At 45.6% G+C, this 16622-nt stretch overlaps 1 protein-coding gene across 1 annotated transcript; it reads right to left on the bottom strand.

Moving 5' to 3' along the window:
• Window positions 1–562: 562 nt before the first annotated feature.
• Window positions 563–15396, bottom strand: LOC143287154 (uncharacterized). Its single transcript, XM_076595099.1, has 6 exons — window positions 15148–15396; window positions 6637–7904; window positions 4624–4690; window positions 3054–3239; window positions 1830–1928; window positions 563–978 (listed from the first exon to the last, which is right to left on the bottom strand). Exons 1-6 carry the CDS (start codon window positions 15394–15396, stop codon window positions 754–756), a joined length of 2094 nt encoding a protein of 697 aa, XP_076451214.1. The 3' UTR covers window positions 563–753.
• Between the last annotated feature and the right edge of the window lie 1226 nt (window positions 15397–16622).

The following is a 16622-nucleotide window of genomic DNA, read 5'->3' as shown; positions in this document are numbered from 1 at the left end:
GAAAGAAGAAGTAGAACAAAGACACATATATCATATTTAAAAAAAAATGTGTTATCACAGCAACATGCGACAATTAATTAACGCAGGAAAACGAACATTTCGGAAATTTCGTTTTTGGGTTATTTTGTGTGTGTGTGTGTGTGTGTGTGTGTGTGTGTGTGTGTGTGTGTGTGTGTGTGTGTGTGTGTGTGTGTGTGTGATCACACAAAATAATGTAACGTTGTTACAATACAGCACGAACATTTCTAGCAACGCTCATTACAAATCAATGCTGCACAATAAAATATGGTAAATAAACAAGAAAAAAGAAAAGAAAAAAACTTAAACGTAGATTGCAAAAGTAATTTTCATGTCTGAATATTTTTTGGTTATTGTGTGTGTGTGTGTGTGTGTGTGTGTGTGTGTGTGTGCGCGTGCGTGTGTGTGTGTGTGTGTGTGTGTGTGTGTGTGTGTGTGTGTGATCATACAAAATAATGTAACGTTGTTACAATACAGCACGACTCGCTGCAAAGTCGCGTAACAAAGTAATGATAAAAAGATATCTGAAGTGCACAGTCCTCATAACAATGATCTCTGCCTTTCTTATGTAGCCAAGCGCTAGGCTGGCTTCACTGACTGTTTACCACACGAGCTATAGCAGACGCCGTTTTCACAACTGACTTGTCAGTCTACAACGACCTGTGCAGAATATGTGACGACTTAGAAAAAAATAAGTAAGAAATCTGGATCCAATAACATAATCAGATTTTTTTTTCACATTTCTTCCTGCGGAGGGGAACGCTTCTCTTTGAAAGAGGGAGGATCGACCTTGACTTTGGCAGTCTCAAGAGCCAGGGCGTCCTTCTGCGGCTCGCTGATTGGATGCACGTGCACACGTGTGACGCCACTTCCGGGTCTTCCCAGCATGCCGCGAGCGGTGTGCTGCCATTTGTCTTTCATTTCCTGTTCCTTGGCCTCCTTATGTCTGGCCGAGATCACCTGGAAGTCGAGTGGAAAGGGTTTATTACTGCTCTACTGTGCTGCTGCTTGCGTTCTGGTATGTGTGGCAAGGGATTACTTCTGTCTGGAATGTACACAGTCGTCAAAAATTCGACAACATCCACATTTCTGACCCTGTAAAATGTTCTTAGATGTATCAGTGTGATGTTATGTAATCTCTCGATAATTCAACACCTAGGTACTTGTCTTTGTTTCATGCTTGTATTATGAGCGTAAGGAATACGGCATCATGCGAATTTCTCTTTGAAGATATTAGTATAGTTGGCTTGACTTGACTCATAATACATTATCAAAGCCTAAACGTCTCTGTCTTTGTCTCTGCCCCCCCCCCCCCCCCTGGCTGCCTCTCTTCCCCCTTTTCTCTCCCTTTCTCTGTCTCTGTGTATATCTGCCCTCCCTAATCAACCCCAATCCCTACCCCAGCTCCCACTCATCTCTATCCCATCCCCTACCCCACCCACACCCCCACTGGACCTCTTCCTTCTTCTTCTTCGTTCGATTCGTGGGCTGCAACTCCCACGTTCACTAGTATGCACACGAGTGGGTTTTTTTATGTGTATGACCGTTTTTACCCCACCATGTAGGCAGACATTCTCCGTTTTCGGTGGTGGGAAGGGGGAGGGGGGGAGGGTGCATGCTGGGTATGTTATTGTTTCCAGAACCCACCGAACGCTGACGTGGATTACGGGATCTTTCACGTGCGTATTTGATCTTCTGCTTGCGCATACACACGACCTCTTCCAACCCCCCTACTCAGACTCCCACCCCACCCCACCCTACCTTCGCCACCCAATCACCTCCCCACCCCCAACCCCCATGTCCAAACTCACCTTGGCAAAGCCGTAGAACAGGAGGAAGTTGTTGACCAGCACTGGGATGGTGATGGCGATCAGGACCACTCCGGACAGGGCACACAGTGACCCCACCACCTGGTACAGGTGTGATAGATTGGTGGTGATTGTGATAATGAAGGTGATGATGATGATGGTGGTGGTGGCGGTGATGATGATGGTTGTGATAGTGGTGATGGTGGTGGTGATTATGGTGATGATGATGTTGATGATGATGATGATGACAGAGATGGTGATGATGATGATGGTGGTGGTGGTGGTGGTGATTATGGTGATGATGACGTTGATGATGATGATGATAGTGATGTTGGCGATGGTGATGGTGATAGATATGATGATGATGATGATGATTATGATGATGGTGGTGGTGGTGGTGGTGGTGATGATGATGATGATGATGGTGGTGGTGGTGGTGATGATGATGATGACGACAATTGTGAGTTACCTTGCCCAGGAAGCTACACAGAGTGACACTGAAGAGTTACTTACCTTGCCCAAGACAGTTAGTTGCCTTGGCCAGGAAGCTGCATGGAGCGACACTAAAGAGTTACTCCCCTTGCCCAGGAGAGTTACTCACCTTGGCCAGGAGGTTGCACGAAGTGACACTGAAGAGTTACTTACCTTGCCCGGAAAGCTGCATGAAGCTACACTGAAGAGTTATTCCCCTTGTCTAGGAAGCTGCACGGAGTGACACTGAAGAGTTACTTACCTTGCCCAGGAAGCTGCACAGAGAGTGACAATGAGGAGTTACTAACCTTGCCCAGCAGAGTTTCTTACCTTGGCCTGGAAGCTGCACGGACTGAAACTGAATTGTTTGTCCCCTTACCCAGGAAGCTGCATGGAGTGACACAGAGGAGTTACCCACCTTGCCCAGGAAGCCGCACAGAGTGACAAAGACGATTCACTTCCCTTGCCCAGGAATCCGCAGGCAGCGACACAGATGCATTACCACTTTGCCCAGAAAGTCCCCGCTCGGAGCGACACAGAAGAGTTACCCACCTTGCCTAGGAGAGTTACTCCCCTTGCCCAGAAAGCCGCACAGATTGACACTGGAGAGTTACTTCCCTTGCCCAGCAGAGTCACTTACCTTGCCCAGGATAGTTACTGAACTTGCCCAGCAGAGTTGCTTACCTTGCCCAGAATAGTTACTCCCCTTGCCCAGAAAGCCGTGTGGCATGGAGCGACACAAGAAGAGTTGCCCACCTTGCCCAGGAAGCTGATGGGAGTGACGTCCCCGTAGCCCACAGTGGTCATGGTGACGATGGCCCACCAGAAGGCGTCAGGGATGCTGACCATGTTGTCCCGCTCGCACCAGTACACCAGGGTGCTGAACACCACACAGCCCGAGGAGAGGAACATCACCAGCAGCAACAGCTCGTAGGTGCTGGCCTGGTGAAGGAGGGTGTGGGCGTGTGTGTGAGAGAGAGGTGTTTTATCTTATTTTAGTTTTGCTTTATTTGATTTTACTTTTGTATTATTTATTTATTTATTTATTTATTGTATTGTATTTTTTGCTGCCCCATCTGCACCGTTTCAGTGGCATTATTCCCACGCCGCTCATTTAGAGCCATACCCGGTTTCGTCCGTCACAGTCTCAGCGTCGGCAGTCCGCAGGGAACCATCGATGTTAGGTCGCCAGGAGGCCACACACCAGAGGAGACCCTATTTATTATTATTATTTTTTTTGGTTTCATTTCATTTTTATTTACTTTAATTTTATTTCATTTATTCATTTTTCTTTTGTTCATTTATTTATTTGTTCATCTATCTATTTCATTTTATTTATTCATTTAATTCCTTTATTTATGCATTCTATTAATTTATTTATTTATTCATCTTATATATATGTATATATATTTTTTTTCATCTGTTTATTCATTCATTTCTTTATTTGTTTGTTTTTTCTTTGAGATACACAAATTGACAGACAGACAGACAGACAGGCAGACACACACACACACACACACATGCACACGAGATGTGTTAGTTTTCATGGAGACTGGACGGACTCGAGCCAAAGAAACGGAAATAATGACGAACACTTTGTGATGTGTCAGCTTAGCACGCAATCAGACACAGATACAGACACAGACACAGACACAGACACACACACACACACACACACACACACACACACACACACACACGAGATATGGTAGTTTTTGTCAGCTTAGCACGCAATCAGACATAGACACAGATACACACAGAGTCTCTCTCTCTCTCTCTCTCTCTCTCTCTCTCACACACACACACACACACACACAGAGAAACAAACGCAAGCACAGACATGAACACACACACACACGCGCGCGCGCGCGCATGCACGCGCAAGCACACACAAATCAGTAGATAACGATACAAACATTGACAGTGCGTGCGTGTGTGTGTGTGTGTGTGTGTGTGTGTGTGTGTGCGTGCGGGCGTGTGTGTGAGTGACAGATAGACAGACAGACAGACAGACAGATAGATAGAGAGACTGAGAGACAGAAAGAAAGACAGACAGGCAGAGAAAGAAACACACACACGCACACAAACTGCAAGCGCGCACACACATACACAGAAACACAGACACATACAGAGACAACGGGAAGAGATATATTTGCTTTCATAAAATTGCTTCGTATTTCGTGTTTGTACAGCAATGTTTTCCTTTAGTTTGCGATGAATCGATCCGATGTGGTGAGTTCAACGTGTCTATCATTATTTAAACTTCGTTTATTCTCTTTTTTCCCCCATGTATTTCTTTTTTTCTTTCTAATAAATGATCACTTACCTTCACTGAATGCACCAGCACTTTGAATCCAATGACATCACGAAGAGGCCGGAAAAAGCGAACAAATCTGAAAATAAAACCCCCCAAAAACCAGCAACAAATTTGGCTAAAGGTTAAAGGTCTCACAGTATTTTACGGTCATCGGGGCAGATATGAATTCATATCCACTGTGTGCTTTGCTCGATATTGTAATGCAGAGACCAACTAGTGGAGTGATGGCCTGGAGGTAACGCGCCCGCCCAGGAAGCGAGAGAATCTGAGCGCGCTGGTTCGAATCACGGCTCAGCCGCCCATATTTTCTCTCCCTCCACTAGACCTTGAGTGGTGGTCTGGACGCTAGTCATTCGGATGAGACGATAAACCGAGGTCCCGTGTGCAGCACGCATTTAGCGCACGTAAAAGAACCCACGGCAACAAAAGGGTTGTTCCTGGCAAAATTCTGTAGAAAAACTCACTTCCATAGGAAAAACAAATAAAACTGCATGCAGGAAAAAAAAAAGGGAAAAAAAAGGGTGGCGCTGTAGTGTAGCGACGCGCTCTACATGGAGAGAGCAGTCCAAATTTCACACAGAGAAATCTGTGGTGACAAAAAGATATACAAATACAAATACCCCCCCAACCCCCCCCCCCCCCCCCCCCCCCCCCCCCCCCCCCCCCCCCCCCCCCCCCCCCCCGCCATCCCCCTCACTGCACCTGGGTGAAATGAGGAAAATCGGAGTGATCTCCCTTTCCCCAAAGAACACGACGCCATGTCAAAATGGGGCCTCGATCACTGTTCTCTGGTGAACACTGGATCAGTCTTCAAACGCCAAACCGATTCTTCCACGGCGAACCAACAATGACAACGACTGAAATTCCAGGTTTTGACTGACTGACTAAACAATGCGTTTGCGGGGTTTTGGTGCATATGTGAATTTACGCTTGCGTGTGGAAGTGAGGTACAAATCTGCAAAGAATGTGATATGGAAGAAACTGAAGACGATTTGTATTTTTCATTATAAGATGTGCAAACAAACCATCCTCAAGACAAATAAACAAACACTGAATAAATAAATGCAATACATAGAAAGAGAGATAATTATTATTATTTTTTTTATCTGATCTTTCAATCAACAATTGAATCGAAAAAGAAGAAAACTTCGCGACTCTAAGAAGCAAAATAAACTTTACACACACTCACGCATACTTATCCTACTACTACTATTACTACTACTGTATGTAAGATAGTCAGCCGTGTTCCACTATGACCATCAGAACAGCAGAGGAGGTAACTGCTGCCTCGACTATCTGGGTTAGAATTTGATTATAGTGGAGAGTGTCTTGCCCAAGTCACATCCCCACTCTATCGGCCAAGAGGGTCTTAGGACAGTCGGTGGTGGGATGGTTCCCAAAGGCCAACTCGCCCTCAAGGCTGCAGCACTTAGAACCAGTGCAATTTTGCCCACTAGTTTGAGAGTCATAGTCCTTCACAAAAGACTAAGCTGTAAACGATTTTCCATTGCAACAGAGAAACCATCGAAATTACTACTACGACTACTACTACTACTCCACATGTGTAGTAATGGCCTAGAGGTAACGCGTCCGCCTAGGAAGCGAGAGAATCTGAGCGCGCTGGTTCGAATCACGGCTGAGCCGCCGATGTTTTCTCTCCCTCCACTAGATCTTCAGTGGTGGTCTGGACGCTAGTTATTCGATTGAGACGGTAAACCGAGGTCCCGTGTGTAGCATGCACTTCACGCACGTAAAAGAACCCACGGCAGCAAAAGGGTTGTTCCTGGCAAAATTCTGTAGAAAAATCAACTTCCATAGGAAAGACAAAAAAACCAACAAAAAAACACTGCACGCAGGAAAAAATACAAAAAATGGGTGGCGCTGGGGAGAGCAGCTCGAATTTCACACAGAGAAATCTGTTGTGATAAAAAGAAATACAAATACAAATACATTCATACAGCGCTTTCAGACCTCTTAAACCGCTTCACACCAACCATCACGACACAGACGGCCCAGACTGACCTGAAGATCTGCAGACACTCGATGAGGTCAAGGTGGGACTTGGCATACTTCTCCTCGGGCATCAGCACGTTCACCAGCACCATGACGTAGCCCGCCAGCAGGGCGATGAAGTCACACACGTTCAGCACGTTCCGGCAGAAGGACAGCAGCCGGGGGCAGAACAACATCCGCAGGACAAAGTCCACGGTGAAGAAAACCAGGCACATGTAGTCAATGTAGACCAGGAAGTCCCGACGAGCTTGATAGTTCTCGAAGCCCTCGAAAGCATCCCCGTTGTGTTCCTGCGATGATTCTGCCTTTGGTTCTGTGGAGTTGGTTGCGTTGGTTTGCGGAAACGTTTCCCCCGAAGTGGGTTCTGTCGTGATGGTGTTTGTCTGTGTGGTTTGGGAATTTGGGCGAGGTGCTGCTCTTTTCACTCGAGGTATGTCCTCTCCAATCTGCTTTATCTGGTCCGATCTTGGTCTGTCGTCTTCCAAGTAAGGCGTGGTTAATTTTTTCAAGACGTCCGCATCGTTGATTAAAATTTCCATGAGTTGTTTGTCATGTTGATGTTTGTCTCTGATTGTGGTTTTTCTCTCATCATTCACTGTCAGTATTTTATCTGGATGTACACCTGCAGCCTCTTGTTTTCCTTCGAGTGTCCCCTGGTTGTTGTTGACGACTTCGTTGATGGACGGTCGGGGATAAAGTCCTGAAGGGTCCATGGCATCATCAACCACCTTTTTTGAAGGAGTCGTCATACCGTCGGTGACAAAAACACCGGAACGCGGGGAATGACTATCCACCAGTCCTCTTTTCCCAGACCCTTCATCCACCACACTTTCCTCGCTCCCAGAGAACACTCTGGACTCCTCCCCAGCACCCCATTCCTCAACGTGAACTTCCAGTCCAGGCCGGTTCCCAGCACCTTCAGCATCACCGACCACGTCCTGACGGGATGCAGGCCCCTTCTGGGACCTGGACCCCCAATCTCCAATGTAGCTGCTTTCGGGACCTTTCTGTTTCTCCAACGGAACCTGTGGATTCTGCAGAACGTGGGTGGCATGCTGGTGCACTGATCTCTTGCTGATTTGGTGCTGTGAAGAAGGAGGGACACCAGCCTTGAAGCCAAATCGTTTTCCAAGGAAGGCGGAGTGTTTGTGAAAGTCACCCCCCAGTGCCTCCTTCCACTCGCTCTCGTCCATGTCGCGGAGGAAGGTCGGGTGGGTGCTGACGATCATGGAGAACAATGACAGGGACAGGACCGCCAGGAACACCACGAAATAGGCCTGCAAGTAGAGAACTGCTGTATGGCTTGACCAGGCAGGAATACCACAAAAGAGGTCCAAAAAGTAGAGAACTGCTGTATGGCTTGACCAGTCAGGAAAAAAACAACAACGAAACAGGCCTGCAAGTAGAGAACTGCTGTATGGCTTTACTAGGCAGAAACACCACGATATAAGCCTAGAAATAGAGAACGGGTGTATCGCTTGATCAGCCAGGAACATCAGGAGATAAACCTGGAAGTAGAGAACTGCTGTATGGCTTGACCAGTCAGGGACATCAGGACATAAACCTGGAAGTAGAGAACTGCTGTATGGCCTGACCAGCCAGGAACATCAGGAGATAAGCCTGGAATTAGAGAACTGCTGTATGGCTTGACCAGCCAGGAACATCATGAAATAGGAATGCAAGTAGAGAACTGCTGTATGGCTTGACCAGCCAGGAACATCATGAAATAGGCCTGCAAGTAGAGAACTGTTATATGGCTTGATCAGCCAGGAACATCATGAAATAGGCCTGCAAGTAGAGAACCGCTGCATGGCTTGACCAGCCAGGAACATCATGAAATAGGCCTGCAAGTAGAGAACTGCTGTATGGCTTGACCAGCCAGAAACAACATGAAATAGGCCTGCAAGTAGAGAACTTTTATATGGCTTGACCAGCCAGGAACATCATGAAATAGGCCTGCAAGTAGAGAACCGCTGCATGGCTTGACCAGCCAGGAACATCATGAAATAGGCCTGCAAGTAGAGAACTGCTGTATGGCTTGACCAGCCAGAAACAACATGAAATAGGCCTGCAAGTAGAGAACTGCTGTATGGCTTGACCAGCCAGGAACATCATGAAATAGGCCTGCAAGTAGAGAACCGCTGCATGGCTTGACCAGCCAGGAACATCAGGAGATAAACCTGGAAGTAGAGAACTGCTGTATGGCTTGACCAGCCAGGAACATCATGAAATAGGAATGCAAGTAGAGAACTGCTGTATGGCTTGACCAGCCAGGAACATCATGAAATAGGCCTGCAAGTAGAGAACTGATGTATGGCTTGACCAGCCAGGAACATCAGGAGATAAACCTGGAAGTAGAGAACTGTTGTATGGCTTGACCAGTCAGCAACATAAAGAGATAAACCTGGAAGTAGAGAACTGCTGTATGGCTTGACCAGCCAGGAACATCAGGAGATAAACCTGGAAGTAGAGAACTGCTGTATGGCTTGACCAGCCAGAAACAACATGAAATAGGCCTGCAAGTAGAGAACCGCTGCATGGCTTGACCAGCCAGGAACATCAGGAGATAAACCTGGAAGTAGAGAATTGCTGTATGGCTTGACCAGTCAGGAACATCATGAAATAGGCCTGCAAGTAGAGAACTGCTGTATGGCTTGACCAGGCAGAAACATCAGGAGATAAACCTGGAAGTAGAGAACTGCTGTATGGCTTGACCAGTCAGGAACATCATGAAATAGGCCTGCAAGTAGAGAACTGGTTATGGCTTGACCAGCCAGAAACATCATTAAATAGGCCTGCAAGTAGGGAACTGGTTCTGGCTTGACCAGCCAGAAACATCATGAAATAGGCCTGCAAGTAGAGAACTGCTGTATGGCTTGACCAGCCAGAAACATCATGAAATAGGCCTGCAAGTTGAGAACTAGTTATGGCTTGACCAGCCAGAAACATCATGAAATAGGCCTGCAAGTAGAGAACTGGTTATGGCTTGACCAGCCAGAAACATCATGAAATAGGCCTGTAAGTAGAGAACTGGTTATGGCTTGACCATCCAGAAACATCATGAAATAGGCTTGCAAGAAGAGAACTGGTTATGGCTTGACCAGCCAGAAACATCATGAAATAGGCCTGCAAGTAGAGAACTGGTTATGGCTTGACCAGCCAGAAACATCATGAAATAGGCCTGCAAGTTGAGAACTAGTTATGGCTTGACCGGTCGGGAACATCATGGATCGGCCTGGAAACAGAGAAGAATAGAATGGCTTGGATGTGTATATGAATGAACGTGGGAGTCGTTGCCTACGAAGGGAAAAGAAAGAAAGAAAAAGGGAGCAAATGCCTGACAAACGCAGAGGAAGGTGGTAGAGTTATCTTACCTTTGCCAGACGGGAGGAGGAGGGGCGCTCCAGAATTTTCCAGACACGCACTTTGACTGTCTGAAAGAACGTCAGAGGAACAGGATGGCTTGGGTCTTTCTTGAGGTGAGCGAACCTGCAAAGAAAGCAGCTTGATAAAAAAAAAAAAAAAAAAAAGTAGATAGATAGATATAATAAGTATCAGTATCAGTATCAGTAGCTCAAGGAGGGGTCACTGCGTTCGGTCAAATCCATATACGCTACACCGCATCTGCCAAGCAGATGCCTGACCAGCAGCGTAACCCAACGCGCTTTGTCAAGCCTTGAGAAAAAAAGATCAATAAAAAAAAAAAAAAAAAAAAAAATATAAATAAATGAATAAATGAATAAAACGTTTTTAGATATGAATGGATAGATAGGTAGATAAATGAATATGTGTTCTTTGTGTGCATGCGTGCGTCAGCATTCATTGAGGAAGAGGAGGGGGGAGGGAGGGGGCGGGGAGGAGGCGGTAGAGGGGGTGTGGGGGGGGCGAGAGTTTGCCACACAGAAACAGTCCAGTCAATCCCACGTAGACCGCCATACATCTTTCTGGAGGCAAGATACAAATCAAAGTCATTCGCCCGCTGACAGTCTCATCAATCATGCAGGACTACGGGTGGGGGTGCGTGTGGTGGTGGGGAGGGCGGGGGGTCGAAGGGGCGGAGCATTCTTGAGCTATACAACAATGCATCCAAAGCTGGAATCCGGAACACCTTCTCAATAAGCGAGAACAGAGAGCTGAAGTGCCACTGGTTTTTGTGCGTTTGTGTCTTATCCCTGTGACTTATCGTTCTTTCACCTGTTCCAGAGTGGCATTGCATCAATCCTAATTTCCCCAACACACAGCCACAACCAGGCTTGTAGTTGTCAATTTCCGTATGCTGCATTGTCCAGCGAAAAATTAAAAAAAATAACAAGAGAGGCAAGGCCTTCAAGACTCACTTGTGATACACTTTAAAAAAAAATGTAATCGTTAAAATGTGTTCTGTATTTGTTATTATAAAGCTTCGGGTAAAGGAAAAAAAAAAAAAGTCCTAACGGCAGATTCGAACCCCACATGTTCGGGTGAGAAGAAGCTGTCTTACCCATTACACTATCGTGGCTCTTCAGCTGACGTTAAAAAATATAACATTTAAACACACTTTTTTAAAGGGCGATAAATCGATTGTGGTATTCGCAGCGAGAACGCTGTTTAAATTATATTATTCTCGTGTAGCTTGGGCATTCAAAAAATCTTTAAGGGAATTAAAAATTCTTTTTAAGTCCGCGGTAAAGGAGACGTGGCTATCACCCCAATCACACTGCAACATTTAGCAGTTTTCTCTGGATCTAGATAGATGTACAAGTTTAGTTACACCAGGTTGACACAGTCGATTCAATTTCTATTTTATGTTCATTCTAGTTTTATAGTTTTAAAGTTGATATTAAAATTGAATATTTTGTTAAACTAATAACATGTAGAGCCAAGTACAAGTACTTCTAAACGTCGTATGAAGTTAAAAGGACTTCATTTTGAGAAAAGTCAAGCCTGGGAATTTTTACGTTTCATCAATTCAAGGGTATTAACTCTCATGATTTATTATTTTTAACTGTGAATTCCGACTGATTCTGTGGATATTTTTTATGGTGGTTTGGGGCATAATCCAGTCAGTGATGAGGCGTTCACAAATCTTTCCCTGAATAAATATTTAATCGTCTCCTTCTCCAATTTTCCATCACATGTTATCGTGTATTGTCAATTGAATATAGGATTGAACGGGCAGGTCAACAGCTTGAAACAAAATGGCGTCGTTCACGTTCGCGAAGAATATGAGCACGCGCTTTGAATATGTATAAATATGTGTAGGCAATTGATTTTTGCCCATGACCTTCAGTGCTCAGCCAATAGATCTATATAGTCCACTCGTCATATTGATTTTAGTATTTTCCGAAACAGACCACTCAGTTGGGTGAATGAACATAGTGAAAGCCCTGTACACTGAGAGTAAAACACACAAGCTTTTTATGTAATGAGTATAATTTCAACATGTAATGTTTAAGATGAGAAAGATCAGTTTAAAGCAAATTAAGTCCCCTAGCATTAATTACAGATTGATTTCCCTTTTTTAATATCTGCACCAAAGACATGCAAAATAAATATAACTTCCATGCTTAGCAAAAGAAGTTCCTGTTTGAACAAAAAATTATAAAAATGACTGCTCTTGTTGTCGTGTCGAATATAAGATCAAAGTGCCACGTTTAGAGAATAAAAAAGATATAAATATAACAGTAAATTCAGTTTGCATATAATCTGGCTTCTTTTTTAATATTTTTTGTGCCCATCCCAGAGGTGCAATATTGTTTCAAACAAGATGACTGGAAAGAACTGATTTTTTTTTTTCTATTTTCATGCCAAATTTGGTGTCAACTGACAAAGAGAGAAAGAGAGAGAGAGAGAGACAGAGACAGAGAGACAGAGAAAGAGACATGGACAGGAAGACAGACAGACAGCCACAGAGAATCAGAGAAAGAGACAGACAGACAGACACAGAAACGCATACACACACACACGCACACACACACATACACGCACGCGCGCAAGCACACGCACACAAAAAAACCATGTACACACACATGTACAAACAGAACCAAGAGTGAAAAAGAAAACGAACGAAAAAAGAAAAACAATTAAAAAAAAAAAAAATCACTACGAAAAATATAAATGAGAGAATAGATGAATGCAAAAATGAATGACGGAACGAAAGGCCTTTCGCTCCACACCCTGCCATCGCCTCCCCCAGCCCCCGAATCCCCTTACACACACACACACACACACACACACCTCTTTCATCTCAACCAAGCACACACACACACACACGAGCGCGCGCACACACACACACACACACATTCGCACAAACACGCACACACACACACACACACGAGCACGCGCACGCACACACACATACGCACACACACACACACACACACACCTGGAGAAATTGGCAGATCGCTAAACACACACACACACACATACACACACACACACACATACACACACACACACACACCAGAACACGCACGCACACACACACACACACACACACGAGCGCGCACACGCACACACACACACACACGCACGCACACACACACACATACGCACGCACGCACGCACGCACACACACACACACACACACACACACACAGTGAACCTACCCACGCTCAAATTCATCCACCACAGCACGGTCGTCCAGGAAGGAGACCAGGGTGTTGAAACAGCAGTTGCTCAACCGTGACGGCTCCACCCCCCACACCCTCATCTCCTCCTGCACAGAGAGAGAGAGAGAAGGGGGGGGGGGGGGGAGAGAGAGACACAAAGAGGGAGAGACAGACAGACAGAGAGGCACAGAGAGAGAGGGGGGGGAGAGAGAGAGAGACAGTCAGACAGAGACACAGAGAGGGAGAGGGAGACAGACAGACAGAGGCACAGAGAGGGAGAGAGGGGGGAGAGAGAGGGAGAGAGAGAGAGGGAGAGAGAGAGAGACAGACAGACACAGAGAGGGAGGGGGGGGAGAGAGGGAGAGAGACAGACAGACAGAGACACAGAGAGGGAGAGAGAGAGGGGTGAGAGAGAGGGGGAGAGAGAGACAGACAGACAGACAGAGACACAGAGAGGGGGAGAGAGGGAGAGAGAGACAGACAGACAGACAGAGGCACAGAGAGAGAGAGGGGGGAGAGAGAGGGGGAGAGAGAGAGACAGAGACACAGAGAGGGAGAGAGAGGGGGGAGAGAGAGAGAGAGGAGGGGGAGAGAGAGGGAGAGAGAGAGAGAGAGAGAGACAGAGAGAGACACAGAGACAGAGAGACAGAGAGAGAAAGAGAGAGCGAGAGAGATAGAAAGAGAAAGGCAAAATAGACACACACACGCACACACACACATAGACATACACACACACACACACACACACACACACACACACACACACACGAATGAAAAGACGTAAAATCGAAGACAGTACTCTCTCTCTCTCTCTCCAGTTTGTTTTACCCACTTACTTAAATTATGCACACTATTGTGAGCTGTTAGTGAACATGCGTGAATGAATTGTCTGTACAGTACTTCAGTTAATAGCACCCATAGGAGCATTTTACCACCACCACCACCACCGTCACCATCACCACCATCGCCACCACCACATCGCTATCAGGAGTAGCAATCTTGTTATCACCATCATCACCACTACCACCACCACAACTGTCATCAGCAGCACTACTTTTATCATCACCATCATCTTCATAACCTTTCGTCATAAATGTAGTAGTAGTAGTCGCGGCAGCAGCAGCAGCAGTAGATTTAGCAGTCTTGTCAAGATTATCATTTTTTTTCTCTCTTTTCGTTATCATCATCATCATTACCACTGCCACCACCACCACTCATCATCATGATCATACTCACCATCATTACCACCACCACCACCACCACCATCATCATCATCATAATCACCATCATTACCATCACCACCACCATCATCATCATCACCATCATTACCACCGCCACCACCACCACCACCAACATCATCATCACCATCATTAACCACCACCATCATCATTATCGTCATCACCATCATTACCACCACCACCATCATCATCATCACCACCACTGTAAGGAGGAGGTGGCAGAATGGTTAAGACGCTCAGCTGCCAATACAGAGAGTTCGTGAGGATGTGGGTTCGAATCCCGCTCTCGCCCTTTCTCCCAAGTTTGACTGGAAAATCAAACTGAGGTCCCGTGTGCAGCACGCACTTGGCGCACTGGAAAAGAACCCATGGCAACAAAAGTGTTGTCCTGTGGCAACGTTTTGTAAAAAGAAATCCACTCTGATAGGTACACAAATATACACGCATGCACTCAAGGCCTGACAAGCGCGTTGGGTTGTGTTGCTGGTCAGGCAACAGCCTAGCAGATGTGGTGTAGCGTATATGGATTTGTCCGAACACAGTGACGCCTCCTTGAGAAAGTGAAACGGAAGCACCACTATCATCATTATCATGATCACCACCGCCACCATAACCGTCATCATCATCATCGTCATCACCATCATTACCATCATCATCATCACCACCACCACCACCACCACCATCATCATTACCTTGAACACCTGGGGACACACCGAGCTGGGCAGATGAAGCTCCCCCTGGCGGCACAAGCGGAGCAGCGCCGCAAAGCATGCCGGGTCACGTTCTAAAAATATCTCCGCGTGGAACCCCTGAGTTTTCTGGGCTTCCTCGATGAGCATCTTGCTTTTGTCACTCAGCTCTCTCAGCTGCTGGAAAGTGGCGGTGCTCACCTCGAAGTTCGTCCCAGTCAGGTTGAACGTCACTCTGTCTGATGACGTCATCTTGATTTTGACGTCACTTTTACTCAACTGCTTGGTCAGATTGTGAAGATGCGTTTCCATAGGAGAATGTCCAGAGTTCTTGACATGTGGTGTTGTATTACTCCGAAGAAGGGTTGTTTCCAATTCAGGGTTGTATTGATTTGGAAATGAGCTGGCGAATGATTTTATTTTTCATTGGTTTTTAGCGTCGTGTTGTTGAGATTTAACACAGGTTTGGGAGTCAGAACTTTTTCTGTCAAAACTCTACCTGGAAAAATAAGACAATAACAGATATTATCAGCTAATCATATTCTCTCTCTCTCTCTCGTTTGCAAAATGTTCCCATGTTCTTTTTTTTTTTTTTTTTTTTTTTAGAGAGGGTAAACTGAAATAAAGTTTACTTCTTTTCTTTTTGTTTTTTTTAAATCAAAATTAGCGATGGAGCAGATTTTTTTAAAATCCGACTTTTGCTGAATCTGCGTTTTCCTTATACGTGTTCTCATATGGACAGGAAGTTGTGGCAATAGCATTAAATTTCCCGAGTTCCTGAGAATGCGTTACATTTTGTGAAACTCGTGTGTGTGTCTAAAAACACTGAATGCCTACGGTACAATACTGAAACTCTCGAGAGGGACAATGGGCCTTACTAAGTTTACTTGGATGAATAATCTAGCCTCTCTCTTCTCCTCCCATTATATTATCTCTCACTCTCTGTCTGTCTCTCCATCTCTCCCTGATAACACACACACACACACATACACACACACACACACACACACACACACACGCACACGCACGTACACACTATCTATCTCTCTCTCGCATTCACTCCATGCCACACTATCTGTCATTGTCTTTCTCTTTTCCCCTCTCTCTGTCTCTCCCTGTCCTTCCCTCTCTTCCACTCACACATTTAATTGTCTCTTTTCAATTATTCATGCCTAAACACAGTCAAAAACAACATCGACAGTGGCAGCAGCAGCAACAACAACAGCAGCAGTAACAACAACAGTAACAACAACACCAACACAAATAATTGACAGCCAAAAGAACCAATCCTGTAGCAGGACAATAGCCTTATTCAACATGTTAAAATAACAACAACAACAAAAGAACGACCCCCCCCACCCCCCCCCCCCCCCACCCCCAAAAAAACAACAACAAAAAACAAAAACAAAACAAAACAAAACAAACAACAACAAAAAACAACAACAACAACAACAAAAACCCACCGTCCAAACATCGAG

This window comes from Babylonia areolata, chromosome 11, assembly GCF_041734735.1.
Source record: "Babylonia areolata isolate BAREFJ2019XMU chromosome 11, ASM4173473v1, whole genome shotgun sequence".
Lineage (NCBI taxonomy): Eukaryota > Metazoa > Mollusca > Gastropoda > Neogastropoda > Buccinidae > Babylonia > Babylonia areolata.
This window is presented reverse-complemented; position numbering and strand designations above follow the sequence as displayed.